This window comes from Chanos chanos, chromosome 12, assembly GCF_902362185.1.
Source record: "Chanos chanos chromosome 12, fChaCha1.1, whole genome shotgun sequence".
Lineage (NCBI taxonomy): Eukaryota > Metazoa > Chordata > Actinopteri > Gonorynchiformes > Chanidae > Chanos > Chanos chanos.
Genome location: NC_044506.1, coordinates 9,521,951 through 9,549,262, shown reverse-complemented (window position 1 = coordinate 9,549,262; position 27,312 = coordinate 9,521,951). Strand labels below are relative to the sequence as shown.

Here is a 27,312-nt window from a genome sequence, read left to right as displayed (position 1 = left end):
GACCAGGTTTTTCACAGACATTAGAATCCATCAACTCTGTGTTGTGCCTTTTGTTGCTTTATCTTAAAGATCAAGTGATCTCTTCAGTGTAGAAAGTTTTAAATTTGTAGCTCATGCTACATACCTTTTAATTATAGACGATTATTTTGCAGATATAATGACTTCGTAATACACTTGTTACACATTTAAACCACTTGTTTAACATTGGTTTAACTGGTTTAACATTTTTTCCATCGCATTTGCAGAACTACAGATCCTGCCCAGAAAAAGGCAATGGTTTCTATGTAAACTGATCATAAGTACTGCCCTCTGCTGTAGAGGATGAAAACTGTCCTCTGAGTTCATAGTTACTTCCACAGATTCAGGATAACACTGAAGTTAATATCCAAATTTGACCTACATACACTCTGAATGCTAGTTCAGTGATGCTGAATAGTCAATTTCTCCACAAAGGAAAAAAACAAAACAATGAGCAACAAGTTTACAGTAAGCTAATTTAAAACAAATAAATAAAAATCTTTCATGACAAGTGCAATTTTTATAGTCTTTATTTGTTCCATCTAATTTCAAATGAACAGTAAAGAGCATCCAGGACAATATATATATATATATATATAAAAAGGTATTTAAGTAGAAATAGTAATCACGGCATTATTCAGTTTACCACTGAACCCTCTGGACACTTCACAGGCATCATCTCAAACCCACCTTGTTATACACCATGAAAAAAAAAATATTGCCCATTCACTGGAATAGCCCTCTCTAGTAAAATGTGTTTAGACCTCTCAATAATGCACATTCACACGTGACTGATGGGAGACACTCATCTCCTTAAGCTAGTTACATTCCAAATTTTTCAATGAAGTGACAATTGTACATTATATCATTGTATACAGTCTGCACTGAGAATCATTTGACTTCATGGCAAAGATGAAGACCATCCCTTTATGAACTGTCTGGGCCAGTTACAATGCATGTTTCAGAAGCACATTATCCAATACTGTAACATATTTGTGCCATTAAACCTTGAAATAATCAGAATCACTGTCACAACTGAATAACTGCTGTCTTGCTCTTTCGTCTGGAACGCTGCCTCAGGCACACTCCAGACTAAATGGTCAATTGGTCCATGTTACTTAATACTGGTTGTCTGACTTTTGACAGTATTGACTGCTAATGTAAAATGGCCCAGAAATGATTCACATGGCAGTCCCTCAGGGACACATGAGAAACAGAGCATTCAGAAAGAGTCTAATTTTATGAGACATTCCATTCAAAGAAACAAGAAACAAATAAAATAATGAAATGAAACTGCATTTTAAAATGCTGCTACAGACAAGAGGGAAAAAAAACAAACACATTCTGTAAGATAAGACACACTCGCGTAGGTGAATATATCATCTCCATTAAGAGGGGAGGAAAACAAAAGTAACTATGAAAATGTGCATCCATCCATCCATCCATCTGTACCCAGTCACACTCTACTCTTTCCACTTTAATTTCACAACCTAGCTAAAAATCATTCTGTCTCTTTTTTTCATTAAAAGGAAGAAAAATTCCACAGGTAGTTCTGTGGTCTCCATAGGAGCAGAGCTAAGCCACTCTTCCAAACAGGTCCGTTCTTCTTCTTCTTCTTCTTCTTCTTTTTTGGTATTGTTAGGGTTTGACAAATAGCTCAGTTTAGGCACACATGCACGACTACTGTACATCATTGTTACCACTAAATCTACTGGGGTTATATGACAAGGTTGTTTCAGCGTAGTAGCAAGAGCAGCTTCTTACATGTTAACACATCTACGTTCTTTGTCTGACCGAAGGACACATTTTCAGCCATACAACATAAAATTAAAATTTGGCTGTTTACAACCAAGTGTAATGCACTGAAGGACTAGATATATACAGTTAGAAAATATCTGAGGAATTTGTTAAACCGAAGGAAATTTTTATATTTTCATGGGAAAAAAAAAAACCCAAAGCACACACACACACACACACACACACACAAAAAAAACCCAAATTAAAAAAAAATCCACATTTTCAAGTATGGTTTGCAAGCACAGAGGCAAACAGGATTAAAGAACTGCAGCTGTGAGAGTTTTGGCAGGATTAATAGAACAGTCATAAGCGCTCGGCTTTCCACGGCACTTAAAAAAAGGGAGACATCACCCAGCCGTTTACCCCACAATGAGCACTCTCTCGTCTGTTAACTGACTCTGAACTCAGTAAAAAAAAAAAACAACAACCCTGAAAATGTGGATTAAAATGATGGCATCCAGCAGGTTTGAAATAGAGACCGAAAAAGAAAGGGTGGCCTCGGCGAAGCGGCGACTTTTATGCTGAAAGCCTGTACCTGTTTGGAATCTTCACGAAACATCTGAAGGACAAAACACAAGGACAGTGATGCTATATTTAATTTGTCACAACGTTAGGGCGTATTTTGGTCAAATATGGACAGGATCTGCATGAGCTGTCGTAACCAGCTCATCACAGGCAACGGTGAACTTAATGTTAGGTACTTACAGCTTGCTGGCCTAGTGCCATACCGCCGCACGATCTGGTCCTGAGTGAATTTCACAAAAGAGTCATACTGTTCTGAAAACAGAGAAACACACAGAAATATGATTACTACAGCAGCTCAGGAACTAAAACATAACATACAGACTTTCACTGTGCTATAACTAAAACGTTGGCACTATCGGCCTTTACATATACAATTATATTAGTTTCTCCATACCATGTATAGGAGTAAAATAGGAGTGAGAACATACCTGCCAGTTTTGTGTTGAGAATCTGTTCATACTCTTCTCTGATTTTCTCTTCATGGTCTTTAAGAAGACGCTCACACAGGTAACTAACCTGACGCATTGTGAATGAAGGCTGGTCTCTCTTCATGGACATACCTTAACAACAAATGAAACCATACATGTTGAGGCAACACGTGTGAAATCATTTGCATCAAGCTGCAGACACTGCTAAGTAACTTTATCGGTTCAGTCATCTTACCCAAATGGTTTCTCGCTTGAAAAGGTCAGCTTACTTTTGTTTCCTATACTGGTGTTACGCGTTACCTTACTTAGCTACATGCTATCATAAAGAGAAGGGTCTGCAAAGTGTTAAGATATCACACATCGTTGCAAACCAAACCGTGTTATTTTCAGATTCTTTTCACCACTAACACAGTCATAGCAACAGACCTGGAGGGGAATTTGGTGCAGCAATAAGAGAAGGGCTGGTGCTACGTTCATCCCCTGGGCTGTGACTCTCATTCTGGGTGAGGGCTTCTTCGTGCCGCCGTTTCTGGTAACGGCTATACTCTTGCCTGATGTTTTGGAAGATCTGTTCTGTAAAGAGACACGAAGGTAACATAATAAGCCTGCAATTAAGAATGACCGTTAATTCAGGGGCAAGAAGATTTAATACGTAGGAAATCAAATAAAATATTTCCTGTTACGACAGAACGCCTCACTGACAGAGAAAATCTAGAAACTGGACATGACACGCCATGCAAATAATTAATACGCGCAAACCCCTGGACCATAAAAGATTTTCAAAGAATCTTATGAAGCAATTGGTGATTATTCGAACACTGGCTTGATTTTTCCTCTGTACCGGCCTCTTAATGTGAGGTTCAGAATGCTATAGGATGGATGTTGACCTAAAATTCTTAGAAATTTATTGCATTAATTCTTCACGTGATTCTCAGGTGTCGTCGTTAGTAAGGGCCGACATATCCTGCGCAACACCGCCGCAAGCAATTACTGAAAGGTGAAATTCTCACCCTAAATTGTGGATCAACCATACAGATAATGGAGTATTTGATAATGTTAGCTAGTCAGTTATCATCAGCCAAGTTAGGTACCATCGAAGCTCTAAACATTAACTAGCATGTAGCCATAACGGTGCAAATAAGCAAGCAATGAATAAAAGTCAACCGCTGGTAACTACGACAGACCCTGAATATGGACGCAATCTACGAAGCTCTTTAGCAGTTAGCCGGTAATAAATAGTAAATAACACTGTATATATTTGTAGTCGACAAGCTAGTTCGCCTAGCTAGCAACCTATCATTAATCCCCCTATTTAAACTCCCTCCCCCACTACTTTTCACTCCACCCAACCCCTTCCCCCCATCAAATGCAGAAATCTCCCATGACTTCTTCCTTAACCAAAGTATTCGTCCTTACCAGGAGTCAGTCTCTGCTCTCTAGGCATCGACTCGGGAACCATCGGTGGAGACTGCATCTCGGTAGCGGGTCGTAGGTGGCATCGCTGAGGGGATGGAGTGGCCGGCGACCCGGGGAGCAAGTTGCACCTTCGACGTTTAGGAGATTGAGGACTGTGCAGGGCCTCAAACTCCATAGAGCGTTTCAAAGTAGCCCCACACGCCATAGTGCCCGGGTACTAACTGCAAAATTAACTATCTCGGTGGTCTGGATGCCACAGCAGAAAAACAAAAGCTATCACGCTGACTTTCACTTATTCGCGGTGATCTTTCCTTTACAACCCGATCTTGATGGCGTCTATTCGGGTAGAGGCGTCACGTTAGCTTCGCAATCAGCCAGTAGCAGCTTTCTTTTAGCTACGTCATGAGGGTGTGTTTTGATTTTGCTTAAAGGGTACTAACACCATATAGAGAGAAGATCCCCTTCTTCGCAATTTCCGAGAGTTAAAAAGGCGTCGCAAACACTTCAGATTGCCCTTCTGGCTAACAAAGGACCAAATTATGAGAAAGGTTCTTTGTCTTCTGGGGGGGACTATTAATTCAATCACTGAAAAAAAAAACAAAACAGACGGACAACTTTTGTGTACATAAAGTCTTCTCACTATGTATGCACTCAAGAGTGAATGAGTATTCCTAAGGGAGGATATAGGGCCACCTGAGTGCAATTACTTGATTTGCATGGAACAGTTTCATTTTTTATGAGCATGCAGGAATGCATTATGCTTCAACTTCATTACTTTCCCATCGAGACAAACACACTTAGGTCTCTGACCATTTATTAGTGATGCTGTCAACTACAAATTTATTGATGAAGCTATCAGCCTCTTAATGCTTTGTTTTGAAACAGAGGAATGAGATAATATAATACAGTGTGGCCTTGCTGATCATCAAAACTTCCCAGAGTACAGTTCTGTGGTGAGAAGAAATGGGAACCCTCAATTAAACATTTAAATTGAGATTATGGTTCCATAAAGGTGCATTAAAGTTCCTTTCATAAAAGTACTGATTTCATTACGCAACTGAAACCATTTCCCTTTATTACTTTTAAATCATGGCATGTAAAACTGCCAAATATTTCACAATAAAATATGTCTGAGAAAAGAATACAATGGAAGACTGGTTTGAGTTGACAGTGAAGATGCAGGCATCATAAAAATGCAACACTATTTGGAAAAGGAAACATCTTAATGCACTTGAAATAAAGGAGACTTATAGAAACACTGCATTTACAAAAAAAAAAAAAAAAAAATTAAAGCCTAGACTCAATGGAGGCATTAAATCGCAGTTACACAGAGAATGTAAACTCAATTGACTCCAAATGGGAGCAGATATCCATTTTATATATTCATCTTCGTACAACTATCGCCTACTCAAAGTACACTAGTAATATCTAACATACATTCTGTAATGATACTGAAAAAGCAATGATGGGCAACAGTCTAGAATTAATGGTGTACAACCACTATGTATACTTCAATGAATAAGAGGCCCTTTTCATTATCATTCACATAAAAAAGGGAGAAAACAAAAAACGTAGGCAGAATAAAAAGAGACATAATTTAACAAACAAAAGCGGCCATAACTGTGGCAAACTCAAACGGTTCAATCAAAATGAGAACAAATCCAAATCAACAAAAAAAGATCCTTAATTAGTGAGAAAGCACAGATCCATGCCATCCCTCCCAGGCAAAAGCTCTAATGTCCCCAAGACTTTCGCCCAGCCCAGGACCTAGACCGAGATCGAGAACGGGAGCGGGAGACAGAACGAGAGTGCGACCGAGATGGGGAGTGAACGCGTGACTCTTCGTGAGACTCCGGTGCGTCTGAGACCGCGTGGAAGTCTCCGCCGTCTCTGGGGGTAACAGATTTTGATCGGGAGCGGGACTTCCCTCTGGACTCTCTCCGGGCTGGTGGCCTGGCCCTGGAGTGGGAGGGTGAACCAGACCGACTGCAGCTTCGGGAGGGGGCGTCTGGGTGGCCTCGATGGTGGTCGCGGGGTGGCGGTCTATGGCTTTTGAAACAGACCACCAATCATGTTCATGTCGTCATTTAGATATTTAAACAATTCACGTTTGCATCAAAAATGTGAAGTCCATGGGCTATATTGTGCAGAATGAGCACATCTACAGACACATGTAATTTAATCCATTTCACACTCACCGCTCATGCTCTCTGCTTCTGCTCCGTCCCTGCCTGCCGTATGGCCTTCCACGAGTGCTAAAACAAAAACATCCTTAAACAGGTGTCCTGACCACCATAACAATGGTTTTATAAAGAACAACCTGAGATATTAAATAATGCAACAATTTAATGGGTTTTTTTGGGTTAAAAATCATAGACACTAACTGGACGTGTGGAAATGTTTCTTACTCTCTTGGACTCTCTGATCTCCTCGGGCGTCGCTCATATGAGGGGCTACGTGACCTTCGCCTCTCGTAGCTGCGGCTGCGAGAACGCCTGCGTCGGCTGTCTCGGTCATAGTCGTCGTATCGTGAGAAGCTGCGTGGTGATCTGCGCTCCTTCATTTTCATCTGATTGGGCGCTGCGTTGAGAAAATGGGAGGCAAAAAGAAAGGAAAAAACAAGGTTAAATGAAAATTCAAGTACAAAGGAACATTCCTAATGAATGTATGGTGTGTTTCTCTTGGGTGTACATTCTTTAATAATCGACTGTGAAACTGGCTGAAAATGCTCACTCTTTCGGTCTCCCTGAGCGAACTGGATCTCGATCTGACGGCCACACACCCACTTACGGTCCAGGTTGTGTAGAGCATCTTCAGCGTCACGAACATCTTCAAACATGATGTGCTGTTAAGGGCTGTTATCTGAAGCCTTTATGGCACCTTACTCAAAGCATACATGACACACTGCTCAGAAACCTCTACAGGAGCCGTTTCGACACATGAAGTCTGTGTCGCATCTACAGAACAGCGCCACAGTTTCACACTACTGCTCTTGCATATGCACAAGATGATGTAAATACGTTTCAAAGTGAAAAGTGATTTCATTTTCCGATTGAGAACCCCAAATTTTGATAATTATGATTTTGGATTTTTCTCAGTACTCAATTTGTCATCTTATGCCAGATATCGCCGTAAAAATGATTTGTTTGGATAAGATTGGGGAAAAGGGGGAAAAGAATATGGCAGGATACAAAGGAATTCATGTGTTACCTTTGACATGCTTGAAATTCATCATCTTGTTCTTTAAGCTCTTTTACTGCTTCCCAGAAGACCTCGAGTTTCCTGCTTGTCTTTGCCACCAAATCTTTCTTTTTCCTTTCTTTGATGCTCTTATCCAAGCCTTGCTTGCCCATTCGGTCACCTCTTTTCCTCTTCGAGCTTTACATTCTCTTTATTTTCACTCTTTCCCTTTCTCTGTTGCGACCCCCTCTTGCGGCCTGACATCCTTATGGTGGCTTGACTTTACCTCTACTCTACATGGATCTCTTTTACTGTCTTTGTGCCGGGCTCCACAACTGGATGCCTTTACATTTGTCTGGGGCAACAACAGAGAAATACAGGTTAGACTTTATTATCGTAGTATTTTCGTTTAGTTTCAAACAAAATAGCCACTCCTTTTGAAGCTGGGTCAAGGGTGACATATCTCTGCAATACCTACTGGAAAGCACAAATTAAAATATACATACAGTTGACATTTTTATAAAGGCATTGTTTTAGGGGAAAGGATATTGAATGTATGCAAATCCTCTTGGTCGGCGTGAATAGAAGTCAACCGGAATGTAGACATCTACTATCGGACCGTACCGACCAAATTCACGACGCAAATCCTCAGGCCTAAGTACCATAAAATAATAAAGTATTCATATCACTCGTTAAGGGGAACATTACCCCATGCCTAAGTTAATACCAATATTACTATCCAGAACCTGTCCAATAAAAAACATCCAAACTCATGCAGAGAAAAGGCATTACAGCACTTGACAGATATTATTACAATGGATCGTTCCTGTATGGTCAGATGAACGCACAGGATCTGGAAAAAGTGTTATTTCAGGGACCTCGGAGTCCAGAGATTAATACCTATGAAAACGAGCATTTGGTGTATGTCCACAACTGGCGTCAACTATTAAGACGCCTGGCAACGAGCCAAACTAAGCCTAAATCATTTGGACTCGATCAGACCAAACAGAGCATCCGCGTAGACAAACGCAAACAGCCGCTTGGCTTAGTTAAATAACGTTAGGTTTTAAACCCATAAACTGGCCACGGCTCGGGCGCCAGTCAAGTGACCGACTTTGGGTTAAGGAATGCTTTCCAGCTGGTCAGTTAAGCATAATAACCGTGCACAGTTATGCCCCCAAACACTGAAAAGCGGCAGACTTGCTTCCGGCGTTTTCACAACTCAATTAAGCTCGCCAAAAACTAACATTAGCTGGGTAGCCAGCAATGAAAGAAATAAGGAAAATGGCGATGATCATGATATCGAAACGTTTACCTGGATTCATCGGATATATTTCTGATGAACAGGGAGGTATTTGGAGGCCTCAGGTACCTGGCCATTATGGATCTGTAGCGCTCAGGAGTCAACAAAAAACATTCAAATAAACTTACGGTACCCAACAGAACCAAACGTGTTCATTTACAACCGTGCATGCACGGACGTTGGCAAAAAATTATGTGTACCCTCCCACCAAGGTTGGCGGCGAGATATATATGGATACGAGCATATTACTCCAGCGCCGCCATGTGTCGTGGATGATTTGCCACTCGTCTTGTCTATGTTCATACTTTTTGTTGCACTCACTTAAATGAAACGTTTTGATATTCACATGTAATTGCAGTGGTCGTAAAAATGTTGTCTTTCTTTTTGAAAAAGTGGATCAAATAATCATTTGGTCTGAATGAAATGTTAATAGTAGTCTTAACTGTACATCACTTAAAAAAAAGGATTCAAAACAGGTTCTGGACACCTCAACAGATGTATATCCCTAAAAATGACATATCAAACGGCACATTTACCGGTAAATATGGAAACGACCGTAATTCAGCATCAACTAAACCATCACGTGGCAGCCACCCAAAAATTTGGACCAAGTACATTTACATCAGCAACTAAAGCATAAACTTCAAATGATCATTTTCACAGAACCTATAGTTACTATCAGGCTATTAAAAAGAAAGAATTCGGCGTTTGTTTTAAAAAGCTATTAAAACTGATAATGCTGATCTCAGTGCCAGTATGAAACTAATATCTTAAGCATTTGAATGAATGGGTCCTGCCCCAGATCTCTTCAGTCCCCCCTCTCTAATGACCGTGGTCCAACAAATAAGGACAAAATTCAGTGAAGAAAGTCTAGTGATCTTTATTTGGTGTTGCTTCAACACACTGTAACTTTAGTAACTTTAGTAGAAAAAAGACTCAGGGTAAAATTTGCTTGTTACAGTTAGAGTACTTTGACAATCATTCAAATTACACTGTTATTTAATTGCTTGATTCGGGTCTGGATATGGTTAAGGATTATGCAGAAACTCATCCCCAAACAATCAAGCATCGTGAGCCACAAGGTGGAAGAGTAGCATAATATAACATGAATTAAGATGTCGTGATTATGTTACAATGAGATAATTAAAGGGGTGATCGTGGTGCTAAATTCCGCGTTCAGCTTAATAATTCCACTCATATATGCGGCTGCTTTTGGGTAACTTCACGTAAAATTAGTATTGAATTCAGTGCTGGTTCTGCCATAACATCTTCCTTGACAAAGATAAGTATATAAAATAGTTTACTCAACTGTTTGAATCAAGCTGTGTCGCATATATTATCTCGGGGATACATCACAAAGTGAAACACTTTGAGGCACTTACACACAAAACAAATGACATATAGGCTATTGATAGTGGAGAACACCCAAACTGCGATTTTTATTTCTTTGCACGTTGTATATGGTAATGCATAAAGGGTTAGTCTGATAGCCGCGTCCTTTATATATATAGGTATAAGGACACTACTTTGTTGCTATAAAAGAAAAGAAAAAAGAAAAGAAAACTATTAAGCAAACAGTGTGCATCTGAGTGTTCTACTGGAAAAAAACATTAGGGTTAATACCACTTTAAACAGTCTCGGTTGTAGTAAGACAGTAAGCTTGTTTACACTGCGCTAGGGGAGTATCTGAAGAGTCAGACAGACCGCAAACAATTGTCGCACAGCTTGTTGAATCACATACATCGTGTAGCCAGCTCTGCATTGCATATCGTCTTTTTCATTATATTTCACGTCATATGGTCTAATTTCAACGACTGGCTGGTTACTTTCTCTTTCGGTTGCTACAGGTAAGCTCATACCAGAGATAAACCATGTAAAGAACAACGTTAGCCAGTTAGCTCCGTGATTTAGCGAGCTAGCATGAATGCCATTTTACTACAATGGTTGTCTGCTGACCGACTTGATGAGAAACGTCCGCTTTAGCGACCAGAAGTTTAGGAGATTTTTACACTAGTCAGGAATGTTACATGACCATGGTCACATCTGTAATGGCGTTATAAACTCATGTTATATATATATTTACTCACCAAAGATAAAACAAACCCCTTATTCATGTTTCTCGAATGTCACCTACGTGTGTACTAAAACGTGCTGACGGTTTTTGAGATTTTTTGGGCTATAGAAAGGTCATGGGCAGCTACGACAATTCAGCGTCTTACTGCGTTTTATATCAGATCATTAGGCTATATCAAAGGTAGCACTTTGAACATCCTCATTTCTTTTTGGGGCCTGTTACAAATGAAAGCTACAGGTAATTCGGTATTATAGTAGACAAAGGAATAGTCAGACAAAATTTGTTGAAATTGGACAGAACCCATTTCTTATCTCAGAGATATACAATAGCTTTCTAAGCTAACCACTTCATAGATAGCATCAAAGACTGTTACTGACATACATCAGAGAGTATCGTACACACAAAAATAAGAGGCCATGTCTGGCTGTGAATTTCGGCGGAAATGTTCAGTGTTGCACGTCCTCCCAATCTTATGTAGGCTGACCTGTACGTGTGGTAACGCTTTCAATTACAGGCTATAGCCTTGAAAAAAAGAAACGATGTTTGTAGTGCAGAGGAAAGGCAAGGCAAGTAATTTGTTGCCCATCTTCCTTGAAATAGTAAAGCAGTCATTATGATCAAAAGCGTCTCAACCGAGCAGTGTTTTCAATTCAAGAATTGTTTTTTTAGGAATTGTGGTCTGTGACATTTTATGGCATGTTGTAGACCTGTTTTAGTTACATTTTCTTCCTCTGTAAGATGTGCCTGTTCAGATATCTACATTTGAATCAGTGATAAACCATGTAAGTACAAGTTTGTGCCAGAAACTGTGTGTTTTGTGTGCATACAGAGTATGAAACTCATTACACTATGCAATCTCCACATGAAGCTAGTTCACAAGTTGTGTCAACACTAGCATTGTATTTTCCTTTATTCTCAAAGGGAACTTTTTGTTGTTTGGGATTAATGGGCCCTTGCTTTGTGATTACAGAATATGCCCTCCCAGTTATACAGGTTTTTCCCTCTTTGAAAAATTGGGCAGGTGATGAAGTTTTAAGAGTGAAATCAAAGCCATAGGCCTATATGCACAGCTGTTATAGCTGCTTCCAAAAATGCGCATACTACAGCATTTTTGACCGCAAGTAGTATTGTTTCCATATCTGCTTGCTCAATCATCACTGATTAACTTTTTTTTTTTTTTTTTTCTTCGTTTGTGGTTGCTAGAGATGGAGGTGGTGTGTTTCCGTTTGCCGGGACACGGCGACAGTGCCCTGAAAAACATGAATTCCCTCCGCACACGCCAGCACTTCTGTGACATCACCATCGTCGCCAGTGGAAAGCAGACGTTTCGAGGGCACAAGGTGGTGCTGGCTGCATGCTCACCTTTCTTGAGGGACCAGTTTTTGCTAAATCCTTCCCCTGAGCTGCAGGTATGGAACCCAGCAATGTTGACCTGACCTCTGGTGCTGAGCAGCCGTAACAACAGAGTGATTCTGTCATTTGACTGAGAGAGGCTGAGCTGAAGGCGGCCACTCTGATTGGATCGACGGATGCATTCTGATAAGTTTTCAGGAAATATCTTTAACCTGGTTTATAAGACTTCAGCTCTGGGATTGTTTACGAGTTCTACGGGTACTCCTGAACCAACACTTTGGCCATAAAGTATTATATCTTTACAGTGGCTCCGTCAGGAGGAACAAGACCTACAGTGAAAGTTCATACAGTTGTTTCTGACACATTACTAAGGTGGTATGACACTTAAGTAATGTTGTGGTCTTGTTTTTACACAGACCTGAGGAATGAGATGAGTTTGAATAACGTTTTCCTGTCTCAGTGGCAGAGCGGGTTAAAGTCTTGGTAATGTCTGTAGTCTTTGTGTTGTGAATTTGCAGTATCATATACTTCATGTACTGTTGATGTGAAACTCAGAGAATAACAGCTCTCTCTCTCTGTCTGTGACTAACAGTCTCACAATGCAAGGTAAGCTTTTTGTCACTCTTGTTTTGATCAGTCTTTTTCACACTTCTTTTTTTGGCCACCAGGTGTCAGGGTTGCACAGCTCGACGGTGGTATGTGAGCTCCTTCAGTCGTGTTACACAGGGCTACTGCAGTTCAGCTCCAAAGAGATCGTGAACTATCTGACTGCTGCCAGCTACCTCCAGATGGAGCATGTGGTTGAGAAATGCAGAGGAGCTCTGAGCCAATACTTACAACCCAGGAACCCCAGTTCTCTAGAGGTGAGGCTTTGTGCCTTTTTTCTGCCCCCCCCCCCAACAACCAAGGCAAGACTGAGCCTGGGTCTGTCTGTCACACTGACAGATTCAGTGTCAGACCAGATCCTCACATATCGTGGTCGAGAGAAGTCAGATGTTGTGTGAAGCCTGTTAGAGAAAAAGGAGCATCCAAGTGTTAAAAAATACAGAGTTCTTAGCTGTTACAGTTTTTTTTTTTCCATAGGATTTATGATTACAGCCCTTCTTCCTCGTCACTGCTGTGTCCCCATTGCTCCCTCTCTTTCATTATTATTATTTAAGAACGTTTTTTTCCTGATTTTCCCTCACCTCTGAGTCTAGACTGTAAAGACAGAGGACTCCCACGCCATGCCTGTGATAGTAAGTGGCAGTGCCTATTCTCTGCATTCTATGTCGCCCCCTGCTGACCAGTCACCCTCACTGCAGCCTCACTGCCCGGGAGAGGAGTCCCACCCTGCTGGGGATAATCACACAGACGTACAGCACAGAGACACTGACGATGTTTCAGAGCGACGGGTAAATATCTGCATACACTCAGGGCACAGACTTATTGTCCATAACTGATTCAAGATTCAAGAACTTCATTGTCATTGTGCAAGCACAACGAAATTGCAGTCGTGCCATCCTCAACCGGTGCATTTATATTAAGACTCATATTTACAAAAAAAAAGTAAGAAATATGAAAAATACAAACATCAGCAATAAAATATCAACGATAAAAAAAAATACAGAATCTAAGCAATATAAGTGCAAAAATAAACAATGTAGAGTATAAAACAGTTATCGATAAATGCAACTATCGAGGATGTTATTCAGTTTTGCAAAGAGTTATTGGATTTGAACTTTGGGGTGGAGCAGTGACTTTATGTGTACTTCCAATGGTTCCTTGTTATGTGTTACCAAACACTCTACTGAATATTTAAGGAAGGACACAGAAAGGGTTGAATGAATGGTAGATTGTGTAGATGTGGAGCTTTGCTGAACTCAGCATTGACCTTTATGTATAACTAAATTATCTTAAACTCTATACAAGAATTGTGATCTTTTTTTTTAGGTGAGAGCATCTGATCCCTCCGGGAGTTTTCAGACGGAGGAAAGGAACGATTATGAGGTCTATCAGGTGTGCGTCGGAGATGATGACCAAAACCAAGAGGAAAAACACAACATTGCAGGAGAGGAGGAGGCCGTGGTGGTGTTAGATGACCACTGCCAGGAGACGGACACGGGAGAGCAGGGGCAGGGCATAGACCAAGGAAGCTCGTCCATGGACGCTGCCCAGCGACACGGAGCAGAGAGGGAGGGGCTCCGTACGTGGAGACGCCGCTTGGTCGAGCCCAGAGGGGGTAGAGGGAGGGGCTTCAAATACAGAAAACGCGGCTTGTTACGCGAGAGGAGGCAGCTGAACATGGGCTACCAGGAGGCTTGGCGCTTTCCGACGGCGGGGGAGATGATGGGTAACTTTGGGGTGGACTTTGGTGCCGGCTACCTGTCCGGCCAGTCACACACAGACAGCTCCCTCCAAGAGGAGGGCAGACCCGGGGAGAGCCAAGGGGAAGGGGAGCCCGTTCCTGAGGAGGCTCAAGCTCACTTCAGCCTGGACGCTTCCAGCGGCGAAGATGGGGTGAGGATGATGGCGGTGCCGGCCGGAGAAGAGGAGGGCGGGGGGGACGATTCGGTGGCGGTGGTCGGCTCCACCTCCTGCGCCACGGGCTCCGTGGCGTGCGAACACTGCGGCCTGGCGTTTTCCTCCGCCCAGGCCTTGGCGTTACACTCGCGCGCCACTCACCTGCTCTACGTGTGCCCGTGCTGCGGCAAGCACTTCAGCCACGCCAGCAACCTCAACCGCCACATGAGCGTCCACCGCGGCGCCAAAGCCCACCGCTGCCCGCTGTGCCACAAGACCTTCACGCAGAAATCGACGCTGTGCGACCACATGAACCTGCACAGCGGAGAGAGGCCGCACAGGTGCTCCTACTGCCACGTACGCTTCGCGCACAAACCCGCTCTGCGCCGCCACCTGAAGGAGCAACACGGGAAGACAACAGCACAGAACTGCCTGGAGGCGCTGAAAGAGAGCGAGGCGTCCGCCGGAGGGGGCGGACTGTGAAAACACGGGGTCGCGTTATTGTATTGGCTGGTACTGATGAACAGCTGGATGAAGACTTTATAATATATCCGTGCCTCTTTGCAGATTGTGTGGTCATGTAAACAGGACGTTATGAAGACTGCAGTGAAAAAGGGCCAAACAATGGACATGGTCTTGATCAGGGCTATGACGGTGTGTGGAGCGCCTCATTTGTGTGGGGGAAATCCCATTGGCTGATAAATAAATCAGTTAATGACAATGACAGTGTGTAGAAACTTCATTCATCAGCTGTTTGAGCTTATTTTGACAGTAGCCTAAATTGAAATAGTGCATCATGTTTGGCTGTACAATCTGGAGAGACTTTGCGAATGGTAAGAAATAGAGGTGTAATGGTTTCGTACCGGAACCTAAAACCGCGGTTTGACGCGCAGTTCGTGTGTAGTGAACCATGAATTTTTTTTCACGTCAGCTCATGTAAATGAAGTTTTTTTTTCCTCGAAGGCGATGCCAAATCACGAGGAGTACACATTCCTAGAATAAGAGAGCATTCCGCACTGTTTGTGCTGTGATCATGAAGAATAACGGCAATCATGATTTGAGGCCGGTACGCCTCTCCTCTTTCTTTTCATTTTTCACTGTGAGAAAAAAACATGCACCGTACTTGTTATGCGGTGCGCGTGAGCTTTACAGCGGCTTTAGTGACAGTGTCGACCAAACAATCATTTTGAACAATAACAAAAAACAAGGTGGTACTGACTAGAAATACGCTACAATGGAAAATATGAATCCACATAAACGAATAAAGTTCATCTAATCTCTAGGATTCTCTAGGCGTGAACTTGTCTTTCTCATATCGAAGTGGCCGCTCGTTGATCGAGAACGGTCAAAGCAGTCGGACGTCATTGTGCAGTGGTTCAGTGTTAAGTTCCAGTGATCCCCCTGCCTCATCTAACCATCTAACCCAGGGGTGGGCAAATCCAGTCCTGGAGGGCCGGTGTCCTGCCGGTTTTTGTTTTCACCTCTTAGCTACCTGTTGATTTTCACTGTGAAAACAGGTGTGCATGCTCTTCAGCCAATCAGAGACTGTATTTAGTTGGTCGACAAGAAAAACAGCAGGACCATGGCCCTCCAGGACTGGATTTGCCCACCCCTGATCTAACCAGTACTCCGGTTTCCCTGTCAATTACGGCAACGGAAAATGTACAGGTCATGTTCTTGATTAAGTACCTGAAAAGATGCTTGAAAGATGACTACTTTCACTGCGTGTCATAGAGAAGAGCCAAAACACTGTTGCTCGAGTTTAGTTTCTTACACTCATTTTCTAAAAGATAAACCTTAAACTGAAAGGTATTGAAGATTAGTTTCTTTGGTTCACATTTTGAGGAACTTTGTCGTTGTTTGTATTAAATTTGTCCTTTTGTGTTAAATTTATATATGCTTAAATTAAAAAGAAAGAAAACCTAAGATCTCTGTTGGTTCAGTTTTCTTTCAGGCCAAACTGTGATACAAACCGGACCATGAGTAGGGTGAACTGTTACAGCTCTAGTAATAAAATGAAAAAGAATGAACATTTCACCACACAGAACCTGCTATGTATTATCATGGAATTCCACTTGTTCATTTGGTTTGAATTGACAGCCTGTCGACAGTCCTAATCTAATATAACATTAAGCTAAACTAGCTCACATAACAGCTTTTGCCTTTTGTTTTTACATTTTATCTGGTTCGTTTGACAAATCAGGGACAACAGAAAACACCCAGCATGATTTAAATATAACAAAACAGTCTGGTATATGACTATCGTGGTTAGGCAGTTTGGAGCTAATTGCCTTGCTCAAGGGCATAGCAGCGGGGATCAAAGCGGGAGGACAGACATTAGATTCTACAGTTCTTTGGACTTAAGCATTTTTGATAGCCTACTGCTGTTTGGACCAGTAATCTTCTGGTTTCTGTTAGAGAACCCTAAACCACTAAGAGATATTTATCTATTTATTTAGTGTTGAGTATAGTTATAAATGTGAAGAGGCCAGGGAATTACTGTGTTTGTGTCGCATACACTGTCCCTCTGTTGATCCTTTCTCTGTAATAGTGTAGTATTGGGTGACGATATCAGTTGCATTTGTTTAGACTGGCAGTGCAATTCTGTGGATGTCACAGTAAGCGTCTTTGTCAAATGTCTGTCTGTTTGCCTATGTGTAATTCAAGCACACAATCAGTCTTCCAGATGGAAAATTATATTGACAACATTTATTGAGTGTCACAAAAAAAAAAACAAAGCACATATGAACTGACGAGCAAAGCTGTACAAAACCGTCTCTGCTCAAGCACTCTCAACGTAACTCCAGATTACTAAGAGAATGAAACCAAGAGAACCGACTGATGCTCTGCTCACTACTTGACAAAATATTCAGTGATTGGAACCCGGTATTTGGTGTTTGAATTTTCCATCCCGTACACTGTCAAAAAAAAAACGAACCAATAGAAATCGAAATGCTCAGAATGTTTTTTTCCCCCCCATGCCAAGCCTTTGAGTGAACTCTCAGAGGAAGTCCTCGTAGACGACCTGGTTTCGTTTGTCTCTGTAGGAGCCCTTGGCACTGTTCTGAACAGCTGTGGAGAGGAAAAAAAAAGGGGGGATGGGGTAGAGATGGAAAGAAAGGGAGAGAGAGAGAGAGATAGGGGGAAGGAGAGTGAGAGATAGAGAGAGAGAGAGAGAGAGAGAGACAGGGGAGGGTTAATCGGGGATAAAGGCCTGGTTTGTTTTGACAGTCGTTGAATTTGACACATTGCTATTTACCCAGAGAGGCCCAGACAGATTTGCCTGTGGCTGCCTCCAGCATGGGCTGCTTTCTGGCAATGCTCACTTTGATGTTCTTCACATCACCCACTGTGGTGCCGTTCAGCTGAGTGAGAGAGAGAGAGAGAGAGAGAGAGAGAAAATTTAGTTTGTCGGTAAGGACACTTAAGATTGCGTCCAAGTCTCATCACAGAATCTATGCATATGTTGGCAGAGAAGCTCAGTAAGTTTTGACTGCCAGAAGACCCGAGGTGACTTCAGCAGTTAGCTATGTAAACTAGAGATGACGCAGAGACTACAATCTCAGAACAATATTATTGCGAATGTATGGAGGCGTTCTAACATAATAATTAAGACAGAAAAGACTCGAGTTTATTTAGGCTTTCAGTCAGAGAGTGTAATGAGAGAAGCTTAGATGGACGGCGATGAATGAAACAAAAGAGGAAAGAAGGGCATCAAACCTCTGCTACAGCCTGATCTGCTGACTCCATCTTCTCAAAGGTGATGAAGGCACAGCTAGAGGGATAAAAAACCATCAAAGAATGAGATCCAGAATGGAGATTTATCAGAGAGAGAACAACTGATACATTTGATTAGTTTTGTCATCCAGCCACAAGGCTTGCCTCTCTCTCTCTCACACACACATACACGCACACAGAAAGAGAGAGAGATGCCAGAGGGTTAGAGGAGATTCTGTGGAAGAAAATAAGGGGATAAGATAAAGCAGAGATCTAACATAGAGGATAAAACAAATACACGTATCTTGCTTCATCCAATCACAAGACTAGAACATTCTCTCTCTCTCACACAAATATGTTTTGAACCCAGAAGATCAGAAGCAGAGAGAGGGGAATACTAACAGTTCGGCTTTATCCTCAGCTCAAAAAAAAAAAAAGAAAGAAATGTAGTCTGACTTTTTTTTCTCTCGTTCTGAGGTGAGGATCGTGTCATACTTGCGCGGTGCGTCCATGGACAGGTCAATGATGTTCCCGTGTTGAATGAAGGCTGAACGCAGACTGTCCTCCACTAGGCCCGTACCATACACATACACAGTATTCCCCTTTCGTACACCTCGACGCTCAGGGTACGAATCTGATCCTAACAGACAAAAGGAGGAGAGGTGTTCAATTTCTCTATGTCTATCTGTGACGTCTCTGTCCGAGAATGTCCTGTGGAGTACGACTAACTTTTTTACACAGAATATCTGGTTAAAATAAAGACTGCAATGAAGCTTTGCCCTCCAAATCAACCCATATTAACTCAGTGCTGTTAAATGTTTAAAGGCCCAAAAGGATGAAAAATCAGTCGAAAGAAACAACAAAAGAAGATACTCACGTCTGAAAGGTCCATCCCTTTCTCTGTCTCTGTCTCTTTCCCTGTCTCGATCACGCTCTCTGTCTCTGCTCCTGTCTCTGTCGCGTTCACGGTCTCGATCTCGACCGTATTCACGGTCCCTTTCCCTTTCCCTGTCGCGGTCACGCTCACGGTCTCGCTCCCTGTCTCTCTCTCGGTCCATGTCATGTTCACGATCCATGTCGCGGCCGGACGACATTCCGCCCTCCTCATCGTCACGGGAACGGTCTCCCGAGCTCACAAAACTGTGGTTAAGACGGAGACATAATAAATGAAGAAATACAGCCAGATGAACTGATCTTTTGGCCATCTTTAGTTATGTTACACATATATGACCAATTAGCAGTTTGAACTTACCTTTCATACAATGATTTTCTGTGGGTTCGTCTGCCAGACTAAAAAAAAAAAAAAAGATGCAAGGACAAATAGGTCAGCTTATAGAGCACTTCTCACACCCCAGCGTGACAGTACAAATTCCCTTATTGTTTCACAGACATGCTTTATAGCCAGTAGGTGATTTGTTATTTTTTAACAGGGGGGATGGCCAATAGTCACTGACACTACTCTATAAAGTATATAGGGGGATGGCAGGTTAACAAGGAGGATGCATTTTGGTCGTTTTGCTGGCAAGAGGGATGGCACCCTCCCCCCCTCATCCCCCTACAAATCACCTATTGTTTATAGCTCTAGTAGTAATCTGTCTATGTTGTCTCTGTATATCAACCTCAGGAGGTTCCTCGTCTGTGGAGACACTTCTCTGGAAGGGCAGGAATGCAGGAACTGGACCTTTCTCTGGGTCCTAGGGAGTAAAGGAGGACAGATATACTGTTATAAACTTGGATAAAATATGCATTTCCTACAGTCTTTTTGCCTCTCTGGGAAGTCAGTTTGGATAAAAGCATATGCTAAATGAATAAATGTAAGTATCAATGTCAGTGTCAGTGTAAATGAATCCTCACGACTGTTTTTTTTTTTTTTTGCATCTTTATCAGTGTGCTGACTACAAGTACTCCCTACCTCTCAAACTGTGTCATTATTATTGAAATGCAGTAAATCCAGTAATATCTGAGAAGTGGTGGTCTTAGAGGGGTGATTCCTTCTTACCTTTAGTTTTCCCTCAAGTGTTCTGGAGCGCTTGAATCCAGAGTTCTTGTTCTCTGACTTGATGGCACTGATGGCTCCAGATTTAATCAGCATCTTAGCCTGTTCTGTAGCTGTTGCAGTGTCCACTACAGGCTGGTCAGATAATGCTGTGAGACAGAGATGTGTTAAAGAGAACATAATGAGGAGAGAGAGGGCAAGTGTAGAGATGAGCACAAACACAACTGGAAAGAGAGGCAGATGGAACAGGAGTATAATGTAAAAGTAGTCAGAGACATAGGATGTTGTGACAATACTCATTCAAGCTTAAAACACATTTGTATGTTCATGTTTGTGGTAGAATTCAAAAGTTCATTTAAGCCCAATTTAAGTCCATGTGCCAAAAGTAACTTACTGCGTTTCAGCCCAGCCTGACTCGTTTGACTGGTGGAGCTTTGTTTTTTGAGAGCCACCAGGGCTTTTTTCTGGAAGGTGGACACATGGAAAGAATAAATACACACCATAAAAATGGAAAAAAGGTGGACATGAGAAAAATAAATGATTTCAGTAAGAATGTAAACTTGTGAGAGAAACTGACAGATGAGCCAAATGAGCAAAAGTTACACGAGGATGAGGTAGGATGAGATAACTGGAATGCAGACATTTATAATTACGCATTAATGCCATTCGTTTCAAAACAAACATGTGTCTGCACATGTGTGGCTAGTGTTCTCTGTTAGCAACCTTTTTCTTCAGTTTAGCATATTTCTTCTGCAATGACTCCTCCTCCTCTGTCAGTGAGCTTGGAAACACCACCATTTCGATCAGACTGTGAGTGAAATGGAAACAACTGCCGTGTTATGGAGAATACGTTAAATTGATGTACTACAAATATGATTGATTACGGTCGTTCCTATTGTCATATTGCCTACATCTAATGCGTATATCTAAGAAAAAATACTACCACCAAACGATAGAAAACTGCATATTTCCAAATTAGATTCAAACTGCTCTTTTTAACAAAACTAATACAATTCTGGTTATTCACTAATGAAGTTGAATTCAAAATCAGTCACAGACGAGGAGCTGTTTGCTAGCACAGAATTAAACAGTCAACCTACAGCTTCCTTCTAATGTTGACTACTTCTTCGTGGAAACCCTCTGAATATTCAATATAACATTTCTTGCATTTATTCTTACTTATTGCTCCGAGAAGTTGTTCTAAAGCAGCTCCTCTACAGTCCGAGCTTCGTGTGGCGCATATATATGACGTAATCTGTTTTGTTTGATGGAAAGACGGATACAGAGGCAAAGAGCAAAACTGGAAATCTTTAACATCTCATGTACAGCTCAGTGAACCAATTAACGTTTAAATTTGACAGTCAGCGTTTTCAACTGAGTTCATTTTGCGTTTCAGAACGATCGCTTTTATATCAAATACTACTCCCACCCCCCAACTTCCGCCTCGTAAACTTCGCAACGTCCGGACCAAGCAATTCTGCAACTTTACTGAATGAGTAAGGAGAGAGGAGCAGAGGGATGGATAAAATAGGTAAGGAACACAGATAGAAAAATAGAACAAATGGTATTGCATATGAAAAATAAGTCATGAAGTTATTTGGCCGGTGTTGTAGATACCTTATAATTTAAGCAGTCTGATAGCTTGGTTAGCTGGTTACGTGGCTAACATGACAGCTTGCCATTTTTACTGTGCTACGGATATTTGCACTAAATTGCAGGGGGACTACATGTACTCACAATAGGAATGTAGACAATTTTAAATCGCGTGAAAAGGTGTGCGTAAAATCTGTCTGCGCGTTATTTTTGAATAATAGAGTCATAGTTCAGTTGTCTCAGCTTTAGATATATGAGTTTGGTACCCCCCCTCCCAGTCTCTGTGTTGTTTCATAGATTTGCCCCCTTTGGGTCCTGATGACTTGCCACTCTCCCTGCTGGAGATGGGCTGCTCAGGCAGGTTTGAGCTGATTACTCACCCGCTGCCTAGCAACAGACCTCTGCCTCCACAGAGCACAGTAAGTTACAGAAGGCTCATTATGAATATGTACAAAACTACCACTTTGTATGTTTTTTTTTTCTCGTTTGTTTGTTCACTTCATTACATTTCTTGCTCTTTCCCATTCAGCTACCTCATGGACTGCCTCCCACCAGCCTTGACTTGGTGACAGAAGTAGAGAAATGTTTTCTGCGTGACCCTGCGTGGCTACCCATACATGACACAGATGATGCCTTCCAGAAATTTCTTAAGTATGAGTGCTGTCACACACTCTTCAAGAGCCATACAAGTATAGGAACACGGTGCTTATTATGAAGATTCACCTACACAGAGCCCAGTATATTTCAGTATTTAGGCTTGTATTCTATGTTTTCTTATTTAGTTGTGATTATTCAGAAGTGATGTCATCAGTAGGTCTACTGTCACACTAAATCAATCCTATTTTTCCTTGAAGCTCCTCTGACACAGTGTCGAAGTGTTTGTCTGTCTGTCTATCTTTTATAACTGTTTTTTTTTTTAAACAGGCTCTCTAAAAGAGAGAAAGAGGTAGATTCTTTGTTGCACTGTCCCACAACTCCACTACACTCTGGTCTCTCTGTGGTGAGAGATCCAACCACAGGGATGCTACTGGACTTTACTGAGGTAGATCGAAACCACATCTTCAACATTAACCATGTCAATTAAGTCAAATCTCCTAATTGCACTACTCACACTTATTTTTCTCTGCCTAAGGTCTTACTGGAGCACACAGGGTTGTCAGCTAAGAATTCACTCTCGTTACAAAGAGCCCCTGGCCCTCCATCTGAAAGTCTTAGAGGAAGTAACACAAACTACCCTTTCCTGCCTGGTACTGGTCACATCTTTTCTTGTCATCAGTCTTTAGGAGTCTGTTTTGCCACATAAAGGTTTATGCTGCATACCACACCTCACTCTATTTCTCTGTCATTCTCTCTTTGCTTGTCCTTCTCTCTCTTTCCCTTTTTCTCAGGTGGTATGGAAGAACTGACGTTGGAACACATAAAGAAGAAGTCAGATTTGGAGGAGGACATTGACTTTGAGAATGGTTTGTGTCCATATTTCTCCAGTTGTTTCTGCGCTGCTAAGGAGTTCTTCCTCGCTCTGAAAATGTTCTAGAGAAAACGCCTATGTAATCTTGTATCACATTCTCTCTTTCACAGATTTGTTCACAGTGCCCCCAGGTCTGAAGTCTGGCATGGATTTCAGTGATAAAGGTTTGATTCTGAGTCTGTTGTATACAGTAATACCATCTTCAGTTTCATGGTTTATTTTCCTGGGCACTAAAAACTATGTTCTTTTTTCAAAATTGAAAGACACCAAAACTACAAAGGGTGAGGTTAACCTGCTCTCACTCCTGTCTGCTTTTGATGACGTTATCGATGCGTTGCCTGAGAGCGAGGAGAAGGAGAAAAACACAGAGAAGGGCGAGAAACCTAAACTTCCCAGGACCAATAGCCTGGAAGACCTTGGCATTAAGGTACCAAAAAAAATCCTCAAAGGGGCAGTTTTCCTACAGTGCAATATATCTATATTTAGGTCTATACCAATATTTGTATTCATGCCCAGATCTATATCTATGCCCATATCTATGTCTCTATCTATATATTTATATTTATATATTTATATCTATATTTATATCTATGCCCATATCTATGTCTCTATCTATATTTATATTTATATATTTATATCTATGCCCATATCTATGTCTCTATCTATATTTATATTTATATTTATATATTTATATCTATATTTATATCTATGTTATCTATGTCCATATCTATGTCTCTATCTATATTTATATTTATATATTTATATCTATGCCCACATCTATGTCTCTATCTATGTTTATATTTATATTTATATATTTATATCTATATTTATATCTATGCCCATATCTATATCTCTATTTGTATTTATATTTATATATCTATATCTATATCTGTCTAAACAGATCAACTCTTTTGAAATGTTGTATGTATAATATGTTGCTTGCATTAATCTTCCTCATGTGATGGTTGTTGTTTGGTTTCATATTCTTCTTTCCTAGGACCCTGTGCCTTCCTCCACCCCATCTGCTGGTACAACAAGAGATAAGACAGATGCAGGGATTAAAAAAGAAGAAAAAGGGGAAGAGGGAGAGAAGAAGAGATGGGCTGTGCCCGTGAACATCACTTCACCCTGCGATGATTTCTACAAGCGCATTCCTGATCCTGCCTTCAAGGTATCCCAATAACCAACCCCCCCCCCCCCCCCCCCCCCCCCCCCCCCCATAGCCAGCGATGAGGTCGCCGAGGTCTGGACCTCGGTCGTTTTTTTCCCGGCTCTCGGGCTGACATTTTGCATTACATGTGTGTGTGAATGAACATGATTTTGTTTTGTGAACAATCGTTATAAATCCCCCTGCTGACGCAACTATTAGGCTAACGTCAGAGCATAGCCTAGGCAGAACGGCCAACAAGTCTGAACGAATTCTCTGTAGGTCATATGGTCATATCAAGTTTTCTGTCGTATCGGCCAAATCAGACTTATTTCAGCCAATTAGAGTTTATTCCTCGGTGATAAGCGACCATGTTTCTGTCATACCTGTCAGTCGGAGGGATAAGAACAACGGGAGCCTACCAGCAGTGCATGAGTATCCTCTTTTTTGAAAACCAAAATATGCTCACCCTAGATTAGTGTTACATATTTACCACGTTCACATCTGTTGAACCGGTCCGTTCACTACCTGTGGGACAGCAGCGCTTCCAAATGACATTCTGTATCAGCTAAATGTTATTGAGATAGCATTTTAACTGAAACTTCGCACTCACAGGATTTTAATAGGCCTATGTGTGACAAAAATAATGATGTAGATGAATAATCATAGGCAGTCAAATTATGTTGTAGGTACTTATTTTATTTGCTTATTTATTTTAGAAAATACTTAAGATAAACTTTTTCCCCCCAGAATATTTTCAACTATTTGTTCTTAAAGTCGATTTGCTGTTCATAGGTTACATTATGATTCACATGCATTAAAAATTCACCAGAATGCAGGAAATTACGTGTCTGAAACTCAAATTTTCCTGTGGGGAAAAAAAAAAGTACGAATGTAAAGCTTTAAATTAAACCCGCTCTACTTATACCTCTGGACCTCAGTCAAAATTTTGCCCTGGCTACAGCCCTAACAATAACCTAGCCTGAACCCAGATCAGTTTTCAAAAACCCAAGAAACCCAGCCGAAGCCTTCTCAAGTTGGCCTCGAAACTGAACTGAGAAGTCGAACTTCAGTACCACAGTGTGAATTGTTCCATGGCCTTTTAATGTAATAATACGTGAAGTAGAAATATTTTTAATAATACTATACTCACTGTGGTGTTTATTCAGTGTGGCTTCAATAGTCATCTGTCCTATACTGCACACATGAATGGGTTTTTTCTTTCATGTCTCTCTCTCTCTCTCTCTTTCTCCTCTTCAGTATCCGTTTGAGTTGGACGTGTTCCAGAAACAGGCTGTGTTGAGGCTGGAGGCCCATGACTCCGTGTTTGTCGCGGCTCACACTTCGGCTGGCAAAACCGTGGTGGCTGAGTATGCCATTGCCCTCTCCAAAAAACACATGACCAGGTGTGTTTGTCTGCGGGTTTCGCACTGTATGTCTCCGTGTTTGTTTTAAACCAAGCCTATCTCGTCCGGTGTAACAGAAGCTCTCGTAAACCTCTCTGCTGATAGGACCATCTACACGTCACCCATTAAGGCGCTGTCCAATCAGAAGTTTCGAGATTTTAAGAACACGTTTGGAGATGTGGGTCTGCTGACTGGAGACGTGCAGCTGAATCCAGAGGCTTCCTGTCTGATTATGACCACGGAGATATTGAGGTCGTTACATATTTATATATATACGCTTTACCCGCCCAGACACACATTTAGACATTTAAATGTGTGATTCACACAAGGTTCTGAAAATGTGATAAAACACAACATTTTTAATATCTCCTTCTTCCCTTCATTCATGCTTTCCGTGTTCGGTCCTCTGTCACAGGTCAATGCTGTATAACGGTTCTGAGGTCATTAGAGACTTGGAGTGGGTGATCTTCGACGAAGTTCATTACATCAACGATGCAGAGGTGACACATTTCTACAAGTCACACTCTATTGTTCATGAATGCATAGTTCATTCTCTTTTAATTATCAAAATACAGGGATCCTGAAGTCATTAAAACCATTAAAAAGTCTGGGAGTGTTAAAATGAAATTCGGGGGCCTGTGATGATTTTGGACAATAATTATGTCCAAAGGGTTTTGGAAGAGTCATGGAAATGCATCTAATTATCTTTTTATATTAATTTTCACTTATTAACTCATTTGGCAAAAGTCAGAGTTGATATTTTTTAAAGTATGGATTTTGTAACCATACACTAAAACAAACTACCGTATATAAATAAGTGAAACTCCTGTTCAGTGCCTATAAAAAAGGTTCAACTCAAATGTTTCTGTTAATTTACATAACTGACTGTTACATCACAGCTCTCAACTGTTCCACATTTTGAACTGAAAATGCTCATGAAAATGAACACATTTCTTGCAAAAGTCTTGAGATTTAAACTATCCAAGCTTATACTGACAATAACATTATTGCCTCTCTCTCTGTCTCTCTCTCTCTCTGTCTCTCTCTCTCTCTCTCTCTCTCTCAGAGGGGAGTGGTATGGGAGGAAGTGTTGATTATGTTGCCAGAGCACGTTAGCATCATCTTGCTGAGTGCCACTGTGCCGAATGCATTAGAGTTCAGTGAGTGGATTGGGTATGTGTTTACTCTCCGGAGCCTCTGTATCCTCACCTGGCCGCACTGAAGGCTGCTCTGTCAGTAACAGCCAGTGCAAACTCACTTTGCCTCCTTCTTTACCCTGAGTTTGAGGACGTTGTTTTGGTTTTGAACGGCAGGCTCTTCTCTGTTTCCTCAGACGCATTAAAAAAAGGCACATCTATGTGATCAGCACTGTTAAAAGGCCTGTCCCTC

At 41.5% G+C, this 27,312-nt stretch overlaps 5 protein-coding genes across 7 annotated transcripts in view; 2 read left to right on the top strand and 3 right to left on the bottom strand.

Moving 5' to 3' along the window:
• Positions 1-622: 622 nt before the first annotated feature.
• Positions 623-4,507, bottom strand: LOC115825289 (akirin-1). The gene is made up of 5 exons (XM_030789121.1): positions 4,185-4,507; positions 3,195-3,341; positions 2,769-2,900; positions 2,521-2,592; positions 623-2,374 (listed from the first exon to the last, which is right to left on the bottom strand). The coding sequence occupies exons 1-5, from the start codon at positions 4,387-4,389 to the stop codon at positions 2,364-2,366; spliced, it is 567 nt and encodes a 188-aa protein (XP_030644981.1). The 5' UTR covers positions 4,390-4,507; the 3' UTR covers positions 623-2,363.
• Positions 4,508-5,444: 937 nt separating this feature from the next.
• On the bottom strand, positions 5,445-8,744 carry srsf10b (serine and arginine rich splicing factor 10b). Of its 3 annotated transcripts, none has more exons than XM_030789213.1 (6): positions 8,680-8,744; positions 7,919-8,018; positions 6,918-7,026; positions 6,593-6,764; positions 6,383-6,439; positions 5,445-6,233 (listed from the first exon to the last, which is right to left on the bottom strand). In XM_030789213.1, exons 1-6 carry the CDS (start codon positions 8,742-8,744, stop codon positions 5,918-5,920), a joined length of 819 nt encoding a protein of 272 aa, XP_030645073.1. In that variant the 3' UTR covers positions 5,445-5,917. The 3 variants fall into 3 exon arrangements, with proteins under 3 accessions (XP_030645073.1, XP_030645074.1, XP_030645075.1); XM_030789214.1 differs by having other exon boundaries at positions 5,445-6,143; XM_030789215.1 differs by lacking the exons at positions 7,919-8,018; positions 8,680-8,744 and adding an exon at positions 7,395-7,653 and having other exon boundaries at positions 6,918-7,013.
• A 1,691-nt stretch (positions 8,745-10,435) lies between these two features.
• LOC115825362 (zinc finger and BTB domain-containing protein 12-like) lies at positions 10,436-15,484 on the top strand. Its single transcript, XM_030789183.1, has 5 exons — positions 10,436-10,514; positions 11,945-12,150; positions 12,763-12,957; positions 13,294-13,488; positions 14,027-15,484. The coding sequence occupies exons 2-5, from the start codon at positions 11,947-11,949 to the stop codon at positions 15,077-15,079; spliced, it is 1,647 nt and encodes a 548-aa protein (XP_030645043.1). The 5' UTR covers positions 10,436-10,514; positions 11,945-11,946; the 3' UTR covers positions 15,080-15,484.
• A 1,864-nt stretch (positions 15,485-17,348) lies between these two features.
• Positions 17,349-21,533, bottom strand: nelfe (negative elongation factor complex member E). Its single transcript, XM_030789131.1, has 11 exons — positions 21,489-21,533; positions 21,033-21,117; positions 20,704-20,773; positions 20,313-20,458; positions 19,933-20,007; positions 19,566-19,603; positions 19,191-19,453; positions 18,809-18,953; positions 18,317-18,371; positions 17,856-17,961; positions 17,349-17,668 (listed from the first exon to the last, which is right to left on the bottom strand). The coding sequence occupies exons 2-11, from the start codon at positions 21,105-21,107 to the stop codon at positions 17,598-17,600; spliced, it is 1,044 nt and encodes a 347-aa protein (XP_030644991.1). The 5' UTR covers positions 21,108-21,117; positions 21,489-21,533; the 3' UTR covers positions 17,349-17,597.
• A 294-nt stretch (positions 21,534-21,827) lies between these two features.
• Positions 21,828-27,312, top strand: part of skic2 (SKI2 subunit of superkiller complex) — a 20,404-nt gene continuing 14,919 nt past the window's right edge. Inside the window, exons 1-14 of the mRNA XM_030788963.1 lie at positions 21,828-21,840; positions 22,200-22,321; positions 22,432-22,553; positions 22,827-22,944; positions 23,035-23,149; positions 23,291-23,365; positions 23,481-23,534; positions 23,634-23,797; positions 24,368-24,541; positions 25,778-25,923; positions 26,029-26,175; positions 26,339-26,423; positions 26,990-27,096; positions 27,257-27,312. The exon at positions 27,257-27,312 is cut by the window's right edge and continues 91 nt beyond it. Of these exons, the coding sequence (XP_030644823.1) occupies positions 21,828-21,840; positions 22,200-22,321; positions 22,432-22,553; positions 22,827-22,944; positions 23,035-23,149; positions 23,291-23,365; positions 23,481-23,534; positions 23,634-23,797; positions 24,368-24,541; positions 25,778-25,923; positions 26,029-26,175; positions 26,339-26,423; positions 26,990-27,096; positions 27,257-27,312 (1,498 nt within the window). The remainder of the gene's footprint in view (positions 21,841-22,199; positions 22,322-22,431; positions 22,554-22,826; positions 22,945-23,034; positions 23,150-23,290; positions 23,366-23,480; positions 23,535-23,633; positions 23,798-24,367; positions 24,542-25,777; positions 25,924-26,028; positions 26,176-26,338; positions 26,424-26,989; positions 27,097-27,256) is intronic.